The sequence below is a fragment of the Pinus tabuliformis genome, chromosome 1_2 (genome assembly GCF_031772625.1).
Source record: "Pinus tabuliformis cultivar Carrire ecotype Pingquan chromosome 1_2, CPIR1, whole genome shotgun sequence".
Classification (NCBI taxonomy): Eukaryota; Viridiplantae; Streptophyta; class Pinopsida; order Pinales; family Pinaceae; genus Pinus; species Pinus tabuliformis.
The window spans coordinates 227,786,962-227,804,538 of NC_142298.1; the positions used below are offsets into that span (position 1 = coordinate 227,786,962).

The 17,577-nt window shown below is 36.8% G+C and overlaps 1 protein-coding gene across 1 annotated transcript in view; it reads right to left on the reverse strand.

Annotated features, from left to right (window-relative positions):
* Positions 1-6,222: 6,222 nt before the first annotated feature.
* LOC149205226 (ran guanine nucleotide release factor, putative (Mog1/PsbP/DUF1795-like photosystem II reaction center PsbP family protein)) overlaps positions 6,223-17,577 on the reverse strand; it is a 398,167-nt gene continuing 386,812 nt past the window's right edge. The window contains exon 8 of the mRNA XM_089394961.1: positions 6,223-6,738. Coding sequence (XP_089251087.1) covers positions 6,597-6,738 — 142 coding nt within the window. The 3' untranslated portion in view covers positions 6,223-6,596. The remainder of the gene's footprint in view (positions 6,739-17,577) is intronic.

Sequence of the window (17,577 nt, forward strand, 5' to 3'; positions counted from 1 at the left end):
AGTTATCATCATCAGCTATCAGCACATCAACTACCACCATGTTGATTGGACAAAACCATTATTTTTCTAATTGTAATCAGTTCTGATTAGTCATCATAACGAGTATGGGACATGCTCGCCTTGTATAGACACATTTTTATTTTTACTATGTAGGTTTTCAGCAAAGCATTGTTACCATGTATACTTAGTCAAGGGGTTTTTCTCTACTCATCTCCACAACAAATTATCCTCTCTTGAAAAGTTGATCAGAGTCTCCATCAAAAAAGAAAACATGATGTATTTCGGCTATACGATTCCTCCTCACTTCACACATCAGGTGGCAATTGTTAACACCATAAAATCGTACACATGTTAGTACAATCCAAAAGATGTTAAATGGTGTACAATAGAATGCACAAGTGAACATTTTCCAGCTAAATACATCATAAAGTTTGAAAAATCAAAGTTCTCCTAAGGTCCAAATTTTATAAAGCAGAAACAATTGAGGTCACGCAGTTATTTCATTGATAAATGCGTGCGCGTGGAATATCTTTCGAAAGTCTTGTGGTTACAGAAAAGGATGACTCAGTGATCCGAGACCATGCTACACACTTAGGGTTGATTCTCTAACATGAGCTTAGTCTAGTACAGCTGAATTTAAGTCGCCTTGAATATATGCAGCCCTCAAAGGAATCATCTTGTCCTACTCATGTGTCATTATCATGCATAAACCAAGAGAGGCAAGATGGATTCAAAAAATTCTATATAAATAGGCCATGGGAGAGCCAAAATATTAGACATTGTTATGTCAGCCAAATTTCTATATGAGCAAACCACCATTTCGTTGTTGAAGCCAAAGAAGTGCAGAGCACTAACATGTTGGCCATATTGCTTCTAAGAAATCCATCATCCTAGTAAGAAAAGAGGAATCCACCATTGGAGTCTTCATACTTCTTTGAGAGAAAGGAGAAACTTGAAAAGAGATTGAGGAAAAAAAACCCCTTGTTGACGATTTTTTAGCACCATAGCTCAAAGAATTCTCTTCAAGTGTCTAAGATTCATTTATTGTATTCAACCTCTACTACCAGCAGTCAATAAAGGGAGATTTTTCCATTGTCTTATGGATTTGTTTGCTCCATTTGAGCATTGTTTGTGTATTTACCTCTTTGTTTAGTTTATGTTTCTACATATATGTATTTGGTTGTACTTGTTGTCTAAGTTGTGCAGGTACATAATCTTCAAGATGATGAAGATGTTCTTAAGTAAAGTTGATTTGATTGATAAGCATAATGAAGAAAGTTATATGAATTATGATGATCATGATGACTTTGATAAGAAGGTTGGAAGCCATGAAAGATTCTCTGATATTATGGAAAAGAAGTTGATCTCCCTTAAGTTAAAAGGGAGTTAGGATAAAAGAAAGGGTATATCTCCCAAGTTGAGAGGGAGGGCATACTATAGTCATGATGAATATCTTGAAGAAGAAACTGGAGAATGCATATTGAAGCATTGTTGAAAGAAGAAAAGAAAGATCCAATTGTAGAATATTTTGTTGCATGTGAAGTAGGAAAGTAAGTTGTATGGTTGAGGAAACTTCTGTCAAGATTTGTTTGGGAAGCCTCTAAGTCCTATTGTGATAAATTGTGAAGCAACATCAAGATGTTTGAAAACCCCGAAGTTTTGTGTTTACTTATGAGTATTTGAAAGGTTGTAACTGATTGGTGTTGAGATTGTTCAAGAAAATATCTCAAAGTTTTGGAAGCACGCTCGATGTTACCTATTTATTTGATCGGGAGAGATTTGATGCGTTGAGGCATTGTGTGTGTAAAATGCCTGCGAGGATATCTGGTTGGCCTGTGTGTTGATGTTTGGTTCCCGAAGTAGGGAAGGTGGCGTTGATTATAGAGCTCTGACCTTGCATACTGCACCTAGTTCCCTAGGTTTATGGTTAGCATGTAAGCCTAATGGTACCTAGAGATGTTGAAAGCTTTAGTCCATCTTAGTCTCACCTAGATGGATTGCTCTGGTCAGGAATCTAGTCTATGGCACCATGTGTGCCTAAACTATTCATGGTTCATGTGTTCTAAGATCTTCCATGTACTTATATATATATATATATATATATATATATATACCTCCCTAGTTAAAAGGGAGTGTTGAAGAATGTAACTAGATTCGATCTTCATAATTGTATTTGAGTCATTATGAATTGTATTTATCAAAAGAAAGAAAAAGATTTTTTGTTGTTATTATTATGACTAATTAAAGCATGGGTTTCATGCTTGGGTCATCATGTTTTAAGTCAAAGTCCCCATTGAGGGCTTCTAAGTTTTGTCTTGATTCATTAGAGTCATTGTCCATTTAATGAGACTGTTCCTGGGCTTTTGAATCATGTAAAAAAAATTATTATTAAGTAAAATAAGTCATTTGTCACCTCCACACCAAGTCAGCCCTTACTTGATCATGTTGGCCTGCATGAGGGTAATTCGAACTCCAAAAGAAACTATATATACAGTGTAGTTCAATTCATTTGAATACACAGAACAAGTTCGATATACAAGCAAAAGAAGCAGAAAAGTGTGAAGTTCAAGGAGAAGAAGGATTGCGGAAGAAGAATAAGTCAAATTTTATGGCCTATCTCTTTCTCTCTTTTATGCGAAGTTACTATGCTATTTTCTAGGTCGAAATTCTGGATTTGTTGGGTCGAAGTTCTGTTATTGGGAAGGTCGAAGTTCTGGATTTGCTAGGTCGAAGTTTTGCTGCTAGGATGGTCGAAATTATGGATTTGTTGGGTCGAAGCACTACTGCTATAGGGTCAAAGATATAGATAAAAGTTGCTGGAAGGAAGGGATGACTTGGTGGTTGGAGGAAGTTTGTGTCTAGGTTGAAGAGTCTTGGATTATCTCTCTAGAGGAAGAATTTTGACTGTGTTTTCCCCTAGATTGGCGTTTTCCCCTGACAGAGTGCCTACATCTTGTGTCTCTTGTTCTTGTGATCTCCATATACACATAATTTGGTAATTGCTTGATGAAAGATAATATAATAAAGAAGTAAAAGAAGCCAACATGATTCACAAGTAATTATCAAGAAAAAGAAATCTATCATAATACTACTAGCATTGATTTCTCAACGAATTCCATGCTAACTGCCCTTTCAATTCCATGCCTACACTTACTACTATGTAATCTATTGTCTATTGCATAGCAACACCTTTAAAATACTCCGACCTAACAATACTTTAATTTATGTAACTAAAAAAAACTTATTTATTATTTTTAAATTTTAAATTGGAATGATTTGATACCAATGCCTACTCACTATTATTAATCACAATATTTCTTAAATACAATATATTTTAAGTTATCAATTAAAAATGACGCAGAACTCTAAGTTATTTATCAATTAAAAATGAAGCAGAACTCTAAACTTAAAATGCAATCGATAAATCTAAATATGATGACATGCAAAGGTTAACAACATGAATATTAATCCCAAAAAACATCAATATTATATTTACTTAATAAATCCACATTCCCCCACCCAAAAAAAATAAACACTCCATAAAAAAAATTGGGCCAATGATTCCATTTCACGTTATTTAAAAAGGCTTCGACACTCAAGTGTGTAGGTAGCAAGTTTTAACTTTTAAGAGATCCATACATGTAGTAAGTTTTAACTTTTAAGAGATCCATACATGTTTCGAATTAGTCAATCTCTTCTGTAACTTAAAACTGTATAGGTATATCAGTTTATATATCGATAAGCTTAAGGAGTGGTTAAATTCGCAAGGGGTGATGGTATCTATTTGGGCAAGTTTGTTATAAGGCTTCTTTTGTATGCAGATGACCTTATTCTGATTGCTAAATTGGCTCTTGGTTTGCAAGAGAACTTACTACCCCTTGAGCATTTTTGTATAAGTGTGGGGATGCAAGTCAATATCAGCGAAACAAAAGTAGTGGTCTTCTCTAAGAAAAGAAAACATAACCAACGTAATTTCTACTTTGAAGACAACATTCTGGAAGAAGTTGCGGATTACAAATACCTCGGAATTGACTTCAACAAAAAACTAAGTTGGAATGGTTATAGAAAGAAAAGAACTTTGGGGGGTTGGAAAGCATTTTATGCTTTTCAAAATAGGTGTAGAGAGGCAGAGTTATGGGACTGGAAAACCACTCAAACTCTTTTTGGGCTTCTAGTGATTCGGTGATTCTCTATGGTTGTGAACTATGGACCAGCAGTACATCCGACATGCAGTGGAGACAAATTGTCAAAATTCAGAAGCGTTTGATTACAAACCAATTTAAGATTAAAAGTGCAATTCCTTATGATATCTTGTTAAGTGAAATAGGGACGGCTCATATTGAAGCAATTGCTATGGTGCAAGTCATAAGGTATTTAAAAAAATTTGAGCAAATGGAAGAGGGTAGATAGCCTAAGGTTGTCTTTAATGATAGATTGTGCAAGAGCAAAAAAACTTGGATGTAACAAAATAACAAATGGTTTAGTAAATGGGGTATTTGCTTGAACGCGTCCCATAAACAACAAAGAGATAAAAGCTTTTGTTATGGAAAAGTTCCACAAGCGTACTGGGGATAAGGAGCTAGGAAGAAAGAAAAATTACTATATTGAAGTGCTTGATCCCACTCATAGTCATTAACCAAAAGCATACATAGAGGCCAATATCTCTTGGAAAGACAAAATTCTTATTGCTCAGTGAAAGACTAATTCTCATCAACTCCGTTGTGAAACAGGGTGCTGGAAAAGGCCAAAGGAAGTGTGAGAGGAAAAGGTATGCATTTTTTGTTCTTCTAAAAAAGTTGAAACAAAAAAACATTTCATTTTAAAATGTGAGGCATTCAAAAACAACAGGGAAAGTTATGCAAATATGTTGGCAGCTAGCTTTTGGTATAATCTATTTAGCGAGGGGTTTGTCGAGAAGCTTGGAGCATTTATTTTGAAGCTTCACAGAAAAATGGCTGAATACATCAAGCAAATGAAGAAGCAATCTGACCCATAGGCTATCTTTAGCCTCGTGGACATTAAAATTTCTTTCTTTTTCGGTGTTTGAATTTGAAGAATTGCACAGATATAAGTTTTTGAATATGAAGAACCCGACTTTATTTATAGAACAGATTGCGGAAAGAGAGTTATCTCATCTTCACATCGTTAAATTGACGATTTGGCAATTCCAACCCATTATATTATGAATTGATGGCTCTAATATCATAAAGACATTGCCAATTGAAATATTGTATTCTTCCTCTTTTGCGTCTTCATTCTCTTGTTGAAAGGATGCATAGAAGTACTTAGCAGATTCAACTTAATTATAAATGGTGGTTTCTGTGCTGGCTTTGACATGATGTTTTCCTTCTGCAAGTTCATTCTCACAGGAAATATTGGTCACATACTATAATGCCCAATGATTTTTCACAATTGTTGAAGGACAACGTTCACAGCTAAACCTTCAGAAAATAACTAGATAGCTGTATATGTACCAACCAAAACTCAAGTTCATAATAGACCATAGCGAGAACAACACTGCATAGGAATGAAATATCGCATTCAAGATTGAATTACTTTAGGCTCTATATACATTTGCAATAATTGAAAATGTATGTTGCCTGAATTGCAAAAGGTAACTTTTTTTTCACATTTTAATATCCTTACATAACTTTATTTTATTCAAATTCTTGATGCCATCTGGAGTTAGCCTAGATTAGTCTAAGTTGTCTGCTATGACACTTAGGGGGTGGGAAGCACAATGGCAAAGAAGACGTTTCACCTTCTTTAACTCGTAATTAACTACAAAGGAAGTCCATATAGTTTTATACAACATGGATACCAGTTATGTAATGCCATAAGACAAGATGCAACTTTGGCGATTTTAACGTGTATTTGCAAACATTCTCTAGAACGTTCTACAGTACCTTTTATATCTTATCCTTTAGTCTACCGCGTGCTTATAAGAGCAGCAACAGATGCTCACATAGTTTCTGCACTTCATGTCTTTAGCATTCTTTGAATTTCTTTCAAGCTGTTGCAATTTTCATCACGTTTAAATATTTGTCCCATTACCAACACGGGACTCTTTCCAAACAAAGTCCTTCTGTTAGTGTATATATCAATTTGTTATCTAGTTTGCATCTGCATAAACAAGATTCCTGTGTGATCATTTATAACAGAGACAGGGACAAATCTAATAACATATCCTTCATGGTAGAAATATAGTGGTTCACACAGGTATAAAATGGAAAATATCCTCACGACCATTATTTGTCATAGCTTCATGGAAATCATCGAGCTTATAACATGCTTGAATAGCTTTAGCAACAAACCCATAGAGAGTGCAAGTTGTCACAAACCCCAAGATTGAGTGTTCACAATATTGAATTTATGCAACTTATGTTGAATTCATAAACGTTATGCAACATCTTCCCATTAAATAAATAATGTTAATAATGATGCAATTGTATTTCCAGGTATATAAAAACAGTGCAGGACAAACACCGTGCCAACCTGTTGTTTGTTGTCTGTTTGAGTTAAATCTCAGGAGATTAAAGACATCTGCAGAAATAAAGACATCAGACACCAAAAATTAAATTCCTAGACCGACCCATTCAAGGTCCAAAAAGCCTCCAATTGTGAATTTTGAATGTCGCAAGGCACAGTTTGAAGGCCTCCACAACAGGCATGCAACCAGTTGCTACTGCAGGAACTTGAGCTCCTGGTCCAACAGTTGCAGCACTCTCACTCAGTGCACTGGAAACAAAAGCCAAATGTTAAAATGTTAAAACAATACACCAGAATTTGCCATGAATTAAAAATGATATTAATGAACAGACATCATAGACATGAACCAGGTAATCAACTCCTGTTTACTGTCTGCTACATGTAACAAGTAATATTCATTAATTGAGTTGCTTTCAATGTTTCTTCAACATGCCCAGGAAACTGGAAAGGGTAAAAGAGGAACCTGGGAATCAGTTGAAGTTGCAAGTATCTTATCATATGTTTGTATGCATATTTCATGACCATAAATACATTTAATTAGGATGGTTTTAACAAAAATCATCAGAGAACTAATTCCCAGCGAATACGAGCACATCCAGACTAGTTGAATAACTATTGATCAATATGACTACGTACTTTAGGACATCCAGACTCACAAAAGGCAATTGGGTGATCAATATGACCATGTTTTCCACAAGTTGTATTAATATGATTGTTTAAATATGTAACAACACCTATGTAAATCTCTGTTTTTGGCAAAAGCTTTCATTCTAGAAAGTTTTTTAACCTCACTGAATTATGTGTGTTTCTAAACATGGATAATTGGTAGAGTTTTTCTTCAGCTTAAACCCCAAAACTAGCGTGGAATTCCTTGACAAGGTCTTAGGTGAGTCCTAGTGTTATATCAAGGCTTTGTCAAAGTGTGATTGGGAATAATTTTAGTACATTTGGCTAAATTATTTTATTACAAATACACTTAGTCTATACTATATCACATTGTCGCAGAATTGGGAAATTATTGAGAGTACGAGCCTAAATGTAGTTTCCTCTTTCAAAGATTGATATTGTAATAATTTGATGTAAAGAATATTTTAGTGCATGGTCCCTCATATTTAGACACCATGACTAAAATAATTGAGGGTGGAAAAAATTATTAATCCTCTCTAATATCAGTTAATTAATTTTTCTGGCAAAATTAAATAAAAACCCTAAGCCAGAAAATTAATTAATTTTGAGTCAAAAAATAATTATAGAGAAATTAATTTTTCTCCAAGTGGAAAATAATAAAAAATTCATGGGTCAAAGAGAAATCAATTTTTGGAGGTCCCCCACCAAATGAAAAATGGATATTTTAAGAAAATTTGAGCCCTTGGACCTTGGTGGTTAAGTCAAAGTCAATTTTTTGAAGAAATTAACCCAAAATATTTATTTTAGATTAATTAAAAATGGGTTTTAAGAAAAATTCGAATTCTTCCTCAAAATTAAAAATTCGACAGTGGAAATTAAAAGATGATCAAGTTATTTTCGATGGTCGAGATTATTTTGAGGAGGATCAAGTCAACTAACGGTTATTTGCCACTTAGAGAGGTTTATGTATATAAAGAAGTCAATTTGCTTCTATTGAATAGCTTTGGATGATGTAATTCTAGAACGCTAGTATTGAGTGGCTGCTTTGCTGGGAACATTATTTTATCATAATAAAAAGACTTTGGGTTCAATTCATGGTGTTCTTCTTCTACTGATCTGTGGTATGTGTTAGCTATGTGTGATCCTATATTGTGCTGAATATTTTTAATAATTGTTATTTCATTTGTCGATGATAAGAACATTCTATTGATACATGCTATCTTAGGTGATCTGATTCACTATATGATCTAACAGTTTTACTTTGAGAAAAATTATAGAGATTTACAGGTACGCTAGCCCTTGGGCTCCAAGTTCACAAACTGTGGGGAAGAGCCGACTGTGTTTGGGCTCTAAGATTTCATTTTGGTAATTAATTTTGTAGGAGGGTTTTGGCCAATATCTATTTTTCGAAATTAATTCATCCATTGTTATTCATTCAAAAATATTTCTCCAAAAAATTATTATTTTGTAAATATTGTACATTTGTAAATAATTTTGTAAATTATTTCTAACCCATTTGTTTTGCAGCACTTGGGGTTTTATATTTTTGTATATATATTTTGGGTTTGGCATTCTTTGATTCATTTGTGCAGGTGGATTTCAAATTGATCAAGAGAATTTTGTTGGGGTTTTGAGGCAGATCTAGGCCTAGGAAGGCAAGATCTAGTTTCCAATCATCCTTCAAGTTGAATGTCTAGCATTTTTGCTGTGATTTGTGGCAAATTTTCGTGTTTGAAAGGGTTTGAAATATTTTTTTGGCCCCAAGCCCTAGCCGTTCTCCATTTTTGGCCTAGCCGTGAGGCCTAGTGGCCTCCTCGGGCCTTCGACCCCCCTATTTCCCTTGGTCGCAACCCTTAGAGGCTCTTCCAGGGCCTTGGCCCCCTTGTTTTGGCTAGCCGCAGGCTTAAAAAGGCCTCGGCCTTCATCCTTTCCCCTTGCCACGGGCTTGGGGAGCCTCCTAAGGCCCTCAAGCCCCCTCTAGGGCAGTCGTCTAGCCCTCTGAGGGCCTCGGCCCCCTCTTTCTCTCTTGGCTGCAGCCTTGGGCTGCCCTTAAAAGCCCTCGGCCTCCCTTTCTTTGCCGAAACTCAACCTCTAAGGGGCCTAAACCTTAGTCGTTGGTCCTTCTTGGGCATTTTCTTGCCCTTGTGGGCTTGACTCCGCTCTTTTCCCCCTTTTCCAAACTCATTTGCCCCATCGTTGCCCCTTTTTGGTTGCTATCCTTGCCTCTTGCATTTTCTAGCCCTAGTCTTGGGGTTTTCTAGTTCTTTAGCCCTTGCCCTAGCTTTGTATTCAGTCATCTTTGATTTTTGCATTGTTGTAGGGAGCTAATATATTGGTTTTGCAGCAATTTCAGAAGCTAACATTGTGGTTGCAAGAAATCAAGTTCATGGGAAACCAAACTAGCCATCTACTAGGCCTTTACACCTCTTGGTTTGCCTTTCTTCTTCCCTTTATTATTCTTTGTTTTGCTATAGCCATTTATGCAGTCATATAACTCTAATAAAATCCATTAAAATTAACCAAAGATCATCCAATAATCGCTTAACTTAATTCGCTAATCCTTGGAACTTATTTGCAATTGATAATTTGGCACCTTGTTGGCTTATGAAGGACTGAATCACTAATTTTCTGAGTTATTGCAAGTTTGATATATGTTCTTTTGAGGTCTGATCTGAAACATTAAAAGTTTGATTTATAGCTTCTAAGCAATCTCATAATCAACTGGGAATCATTGGAAGGTTTAATGCATTGATGTTCTAGCTTATATTTGACATCTTGCATTGTTTCTTGACTGCTGATATAAATTTGCAGACGTCTAAAAACAAGGCTGCAGCAGTGATAAATCACATTTATGTCTCTAAAATTGACTAAGGAACTCTTATAATTCATAAACATTAATGATTGAAGTGATTTGGACTTAAAATTTGGTCAAAATAATTATTAGCATCTTGTTAACTTTTTCTTCAGCATTTTACATTCAAGTGCTCTAATTGGATTGGTAATTCTTGATGAAATTGGTTCTAAGTGACATTGTGGATCATAGTTGCGGGGGAGCGCCCCCCCCCTCTCGAACCCACTCTCGAATCACGCTCCAGGCGGGAGCGGCTCGGGAGGGCGCTCCCAAAAAAAAATTTGCGCTCCCTGCCATTTTCGTGATCATTTCAATGAGCGGTCGCTTCGTTGCTCCCGGAGCAATTTTTAATGCCCGGGAGCGATCGGGGAGCGATCGCTCCCGATCGCTCTTGGGTATTAAAAAATCACTCCGGGAGCGTTTCGACGGGCGCTGGGAGCGATCCAGTGGAAAAAAAAATCCACGGACGCCAAAAAAAATCCAATTTTAAAAATTTTCTTTTGTTTTAAAAACCTAATGGGCCTAAAAAAATTTCATTATCACTTCATTGAGCAAGAGCAAGAGCAAAGGAGCAAGGAGAAGTGAGGAGCAAGTGCTGAGGAGCGAGGAGCAAGTGCCGAGGAGCAAGGAGCAAGCCTGCAGAGGAAAGTAACTTAGTAATTTAGTTAAATAGTAATTTAGTTAATTTAATTTAGTTTATTGAGTTTAAAAATCATGAATTTAAATTAAAGTAATAAATTAAATTAATTAATCCCAATAAATTAAATTAATTTGCAGATTCAAGAATCAAAACCCTACAAACATCAAACACCATGGACATGGCTATATTTCTTGGCATTTTCCTTTTCCTGGTCCCTTTTATGGTGATTATGGTGCTGGAGAGTAGGAAACGGAGGGGCCAAACTGAAGAGGGGGATGAAGAAGCTGGAGAAAGTCAAATTGGTGAAAACCCCGGTGAGGAGGAGCTGGAGGAGGGTGAACATGACCCTCAAAAAACTAAACAAGACCAAACCCCATTGTGGAAATATGTTAACAGGGCTGAAACAGGGAGAGGGGGTGGAACCACTAAATTTCATTGCCCCCATTGCAACACTGATTACACAGGTTCATACACCCGTGCTAGAAGACACCTTTGTGGGAAAAGGCCATGGGATGGAGACAAACAAATAGGAATCAAAGCTTGTACAACGATCTCAGCAGCGGATAGAGCCAAATACATAAGGGAAGAGGAGGAAGCCCAATACAAATAAAAAAAATCAAGGGGTTTCTTTGAACCAAGCTCACAATCACAAAGAACTCCTTCAGCATCCTCCCAAGGCAGTGGATATGGAGGCACAAGGTCATCATCTTTAAGGCGTAGAACCATATCAGATTTCCTTTATGAGGGGTGTAGGAATGATGTGGATTCAAAGGCTTACAGGTTTCTCTATGCATGTGGGATACCATTCAATGTTCTTCGCTCACCTTATTGGCACAAAATGGTTTCTGCCATAAATGATGCCCCTAAAGGATACAAGAGCCCTGGGTATGACAAGGCAAGAACCGTTGGCCTTGATCATGAAAAAGCAAAAATATCACATTCTTTGAATAGAATGACAAGTTCTTGGACTGACCATGGGGTGTCCATTGTATCTGATGGATGGACAAATGTAAAAGGCAAGCCATTGATAAGTGTTCTTGCTATGTCTGTTAGTGGTCCCATCTTTCTAACTGCACATGATTATTCAGACAAGTTCAAGACCGCCATCAACATTGCAGAAGCATTATTTGAAACAATTGAGCGTATTGGGCCATACAATGTCATCCAAGTCATCACTGATAATGCTCCTAATTGTAAGGCAGCGGGAGCAATTATTGAGGATAAATACCCCAACATATTTTGGTCTGGATGTTTGGTTCACACATTGAACTTTCTATTGCATGATATTGTCAAGAACAAAAATGAACAATACCAATGGATTGGTTATTTGTACAAGAAAGGCAAACAAATGATAAAATTTATTACAAATCATAGCAATACCCATGGCCTTTTCCGCAGTCACTCGAGATTGGAGTTGTTGAAGATTGCGAAGACCAGATTTGATAGCTATTACCTCACCTTCAGTCGCCTTTTGAAGGTAAGAGAGGCATTGGCTAGCATGGTATCAAGTCCACTTTGGCAGGTATTAAAGGAAAGGGCTACAAATGCAGCTGACATGGGAGGTTTTGAAATGGTGGAGGAGGTCGCTCTTGATGGTCAGTTTTGGACAAGTGTGAGGCAAGTATTGGATATCACCAAGCCCATTTATCACATGATTCGGTTTGCAGATACAGACAAACCAGTGATTGGCGAGGTGTATGAGCAGATGGATACCATGTTGGGGGAAATAAAAGATATTGTTCATAACAGAGATCCCAACTTGTACAAACTGATTCATGATTGTGTGTGTGAACGGTGGAATAGACTTAATCTTCCACTACATTGCTTGGCGTATATCCTTACGCCAAAATACTACTCTACATCTTGGTTGGGCCAACCTGCAGCAGGGGGTGGGGTTAGGACCAAACCCCATTTAGATCCAGAGGTAACTAAAGGATATTTGGAAGCATTAGAAAAGTTGGTACCTGACAGGGAGGAATGTGCAGCTGTGCGCTTTGAAATAGGCAGATACTTCAGTGGCACTGTTTTGTATGGTAACTTCCATGCAATGGACGACAGAGATAGATTTGATACTCTCACATGGTGGGAAACATATGGCGGCCACGGACTTTTGCCAAAATTGGCAAAAAAATTCTTTCACAAGTTGTAAATACTTCTTCTGCAGAGAGGTGTTGGAGCACCTACATCTACATACATAATGTGAAAAGAAACAGACTCAATGAAAACCGAGCAGAAAGCTTGGTTTATGTGCACTACACCTTGAGGTTGTTGAGTCATTACTGTGATCGGGCTTATGAGGATCCCACATATAAAATTTGGGACAATCACCCAGAGGATGACAATTTGGAGGATGGCATTGTACATATTGAAGAACTGGAAGAGGAACTTGTAAAGGATGAAGATGAAGCAGTTGCAGCAACCATGCCACCTCCACCTCCACCTCCACCATCCAGTAGCAGTGCTCGAGGTCCGAGTCTTGTTCCTTTGCTGTCGCCACCTCCATCTACACCTTCACATGGAGGTTCTAGTTCTGGTCGTCGGTTTGTGCGGGAGACTCCTAGAAGACCACCACGACCTGCTTATACTCCTGGAGACTCTCGTGGCAAGGGCCACATGTAGATTTACAGTTTACTTGTCTTTTTTAGTTTCTATTAGACTTTAGTTTTCATAACTGTTGCGTTTTGAGTCCTTGACTCTTGACTCTTGACTCTTTCATATCATAATGATATTTTTTGTAAACAATATATCACTATGACAATGAAAATTTGAAGTTTGAAGTTGGGCCTTCGCAATTATAACTCATTGGTAATGATGTGAATTATGAATATGATGCTTCGTGAAAGACTAAAGTTGTTTCATTTCATTTCATTATTCATGTTTTATTTTATACATTTATAACATTTCATATCATGTTAACAGTTAGAAGTTAGGACTTAGAAATATCTTAGATATTACTTCTTGTAATGGTTAAACTTAGCTTACAAGTACAACTTTGGTGATCAATGATGATAAATGTTATCGAATTTTCAATTTTGAAAGCTTGAAATTGGAACTTTAAGATTGAATTTGATGAATCATGATTCATGAGACTCAATATGTTGCAGTTGTAATATGTATTTTACTAACTTGTGGACATGGTTGATGACGATTATAATTTCTAGATGATTGATGTGATATGGTTCAATGATCAATCTATGTTTTTTTATGTTTTTTATGTCTAATTCATCATTCTACATGTTTTTGTTGACATATATGTATCAAAAATTAAAAATATATATATATTTTTAAAAAATCTCTCCCGGATTCGCTCCCAAACCGGAAGCTTTTGAAAATGGTCGCTCCTGCTCCCGTTTTCGCTCTTGCTCCCACTCCCAAGCAACATGGTTGTGGATTAATGTTCTAGTTTTTCATTATTATCATTGTTGCTTGGATAAGTGGATACATTGCTCATTGCTGAATTAAATATCTCTTAAAGCACCTTAATCAAATTTAAATCATAATCGCGATAAGAGATCTACTTGTATCCATAAGGAGCTAATTGGCACATTGGTAATTTATTGTTATAATCTTAAATATTGTTAATTGTGCTAAGGAGCATTGATTTTGTCCATTTGATCTTGTTTATCTTTTAAGCAATTGTCTTTTGATATTTTCGGCAACATTTTTCTAGCACCGTTTAGTTTGAGCACTTTCTCTTGTGGTGAGGATTATCATTGTGCATTGACTAACTACTTCATTACTTTCAATATTGTCTCTAAGTACTTAGGAAATGAAATAATCTTACTTTAAGAAAATCCGCTCATATCTTGCATTTTAGGACTAGTCTCTTGCATTAATTAATTAACTTACAAGCATAAGATTGGTCGATAGAGAGATAGGCCTACCTTTCTCATCTAGCTTGAGGAGTCTAGAACCTCTTTAGTGGTTAACACAGTGACCTTGCAATTGTAGAGGCATTGGGTGGTTAGAACCCAAGGGGAGGGATCATTAATCAAGCCCTAGCTACTCTAGAGACTAGCTTCAAAACAGTTAACAGGAAGGATACACTTAGATAGGCATATAACTTAAAATACAACCTACTCTAGAGACTAGCTTCAAAACAGTTAAGAGGAAGGATACACTTAGATAGGCATATAACTTAAAATAAAACAAGATTTTGCATCTCACTTAGATTGTAGAATTTGCATCGCATTTAGGATAGTGAAGCATCCTTAAGCAACAACTATGCATCTGGTAACTTGGTAAATTATCTATTTTAAGCAAGTCATTGACTCCATTTAAGGCACTGATCTTTCGCGACAATTTAAATCAAATCATTTAACTTGCTAATTCAATCATGTTGCTAGGCCATTTAGTTGTGTCTCTATCATGTCCCCATTTTTATTCTTCTTCATAGTACAACCAGGGTGGATTTCCAGGGCAGGGGATGGCCAAGTCAGTGGAGCACATTTATGTCATCGAGAGTCGAGATGGAGTTTTGAGAAGTTTTTATGGGATTTGATGCCATTTGCTTGGCATATTCCATCATCTGCACAATTTTCCTTCCGTTCCGTTGCATTCTGACAACTTTAAAAAATTAGCATTATTATGGAGCCTAACTTAATTGATTATGCTCGAGGTGGCGTTCCAGGGAAATTAATTAATGGAACACCTCAGTGTAATAACTCGTTGGAACCGAAACGAGAAGATCTACAGGGTGAGATGCTGAGAAGTGACTTCCAGTGGCCGAAGAGAGTATGGTGTACGATTTGTCATTTTCCTTCATTAAAAATGACTTTAATTAGTCATTTACTTAAGGAAAAATAATTAATTAGGGAAAAGGGGCCAAAAGTGACTAAAGTGAAATATAATAAAATGAAAGGGTCACTTGATAAAGTCAATGGAGGAGCTTCTAGAATAATAATAAAATAATAAAATAAGATGCTTCTCGAGGCTTGGAGATCTATCCATCAGATCTATAAAAGAGGAGGAGGAGGACATTTGGAAACATCTTGGATTTGAAATTTCTTTTTGTGGAGAGGTTTGAGAAGGTGGTTCTCTACTTCAGCAGTAGCCCTAGGACGGAAACTCTCGGGTGGTTCAGTGATAGTGGGCGAGCACCCATCTCTTCCCTTGGTGGATCCATTCAGGGTTCAAAGGTTGCAGTGTATTGTTTTTTCAGTTTGTTTTGGAGGCCGATTTGTGACACTATTGTAGATCTATTTGAGGCCAACTTTTCATCTCAGCTATGTGGGTTGTATGTGCATGTAAAACCCTAGCTTATATAATAGAATAAAGCTGAGAATTTTCCTTGCTCATTGTGTTATGGGATTGCATGCTCTATTTTTTTAATTTTTACATGGTAATCTTCTGTTTATGAATAGAATTTTTATCTAGAGAAATTTTGAGATAGAATTTGAAGAATATTTTTGTTTGTTCCAAATTTATTTCATTTGGGACATTATAGTGGTATCAAAGCTTCGGTCCCGGCTTAGCCTGTGGTTTTTTCAGTTTTCAATTGTAGTTATTATTGGAGGGGTTTGCCGGAGAAATTGAAAACCAAATTGCTACTGTAAATTGAAAATTCATTGAAAGTAGTTGTACAATTTTTTCTTATCAAACATGCCACAAAATTTCAGTAAGATTGTTGCATGAACATTAATTATTGGACACAAAATATTATAACGGTAAACAAAAATTATTTTTATCAAAGGGTCGGTTTCATGGATGCGTAAGTAGAAAGTCAAAGGAGGGTTGTCTGTTGCATCCCTATGGAAAATTGAAGTTCATCTTCTAGGCAAGTTGGAAGAGAACCAGCCATCAAATCTTTAGAAGGGGGGCAATGTTTAAATCTTTAAAACAACGCCACAATCAAATTTTCATTGCAAATTAATTATCCAAGAACCCAAGTTTTTTAATTTTATTTTGAGCGCATAGGAGTCAAAGTGTAATGTTCCTAATGGAAATTTTACAATGATAACAAAGACATGCAAATACAATAACCCAAAAAAATTCAAAAACAAATACACAACTGCAAATTCCCAAATGGCCAATTTTTATTAATAATATCAGCTTGTGGTACAATGAGTTGGGGAAAGTACACCTAGGATTGCACACGGAAAGCTACAAGCACCAAGTGATGAGTATAAGAAAGCCCAACAGCTGCAATAACGAGCTCCTCCAGAAAATTGCACTGTTGCTCCAAAAGTTAAAACTACATTGTTGCCTGACATCGCCCCCTGATTTTCCCACACTAAAGCGCCCAGAAAATTCTAGGAATTTGGGATTATGATCTTTCCCAAAACCCAGAAAAACCCAGAAAGGGTTTCCCTTGGTTCTAACCTTCAAAAATTGACCCTTCATAGCTTGGCCTCCTCCAAATATGAATTATGTTAATGTGACTGATCCTGTCAATCTTTGCACTCCCAACTCCAACAATCCTCCTAAAATGGCCCTCCAAATGATCTCCCAGCTCCCCGACTCTAAAATTCTCGGGATAACGTTGCCCCAACAAATCTCACTCCAATGACTTCACAGTCCCTGCGTTGTTCTTACTCTCCTTGCTCTACGTTGTTGCTACTCCCCCTGCTATTGGAACTTATCCTCCTTGCTACTACTCTCCTGCTGCTGTAACTCGGCCCTCTTGCTACTCCTTTCCCTGTGGCTATAACTCGGCCTCCTTGTTGTTACTTCCCCTGCTACTATAACTCGACTTATTGTTGTTGTAACTCAACTCACTGTTGTTGGTACGACTTGGAATGAAGTAGAACTCCCTCCTAGGGCTGGCACTCAAAGTCCACCGAAGCAAGGGTTGAGATCTCCACTCGAAGACACTCATGTGCTAAACAACACAATATTGGCTCAGTTGAACAGCTAAGGCAAATTCGATTTTCAAATAGACAAAAGACCCCTATTGCTCCCTCATTCCTTCCTTTTATAATTGTTGGCCATGCATCCCTTGTGGGTCCCTCCACCAATTCAATTTGCCTCA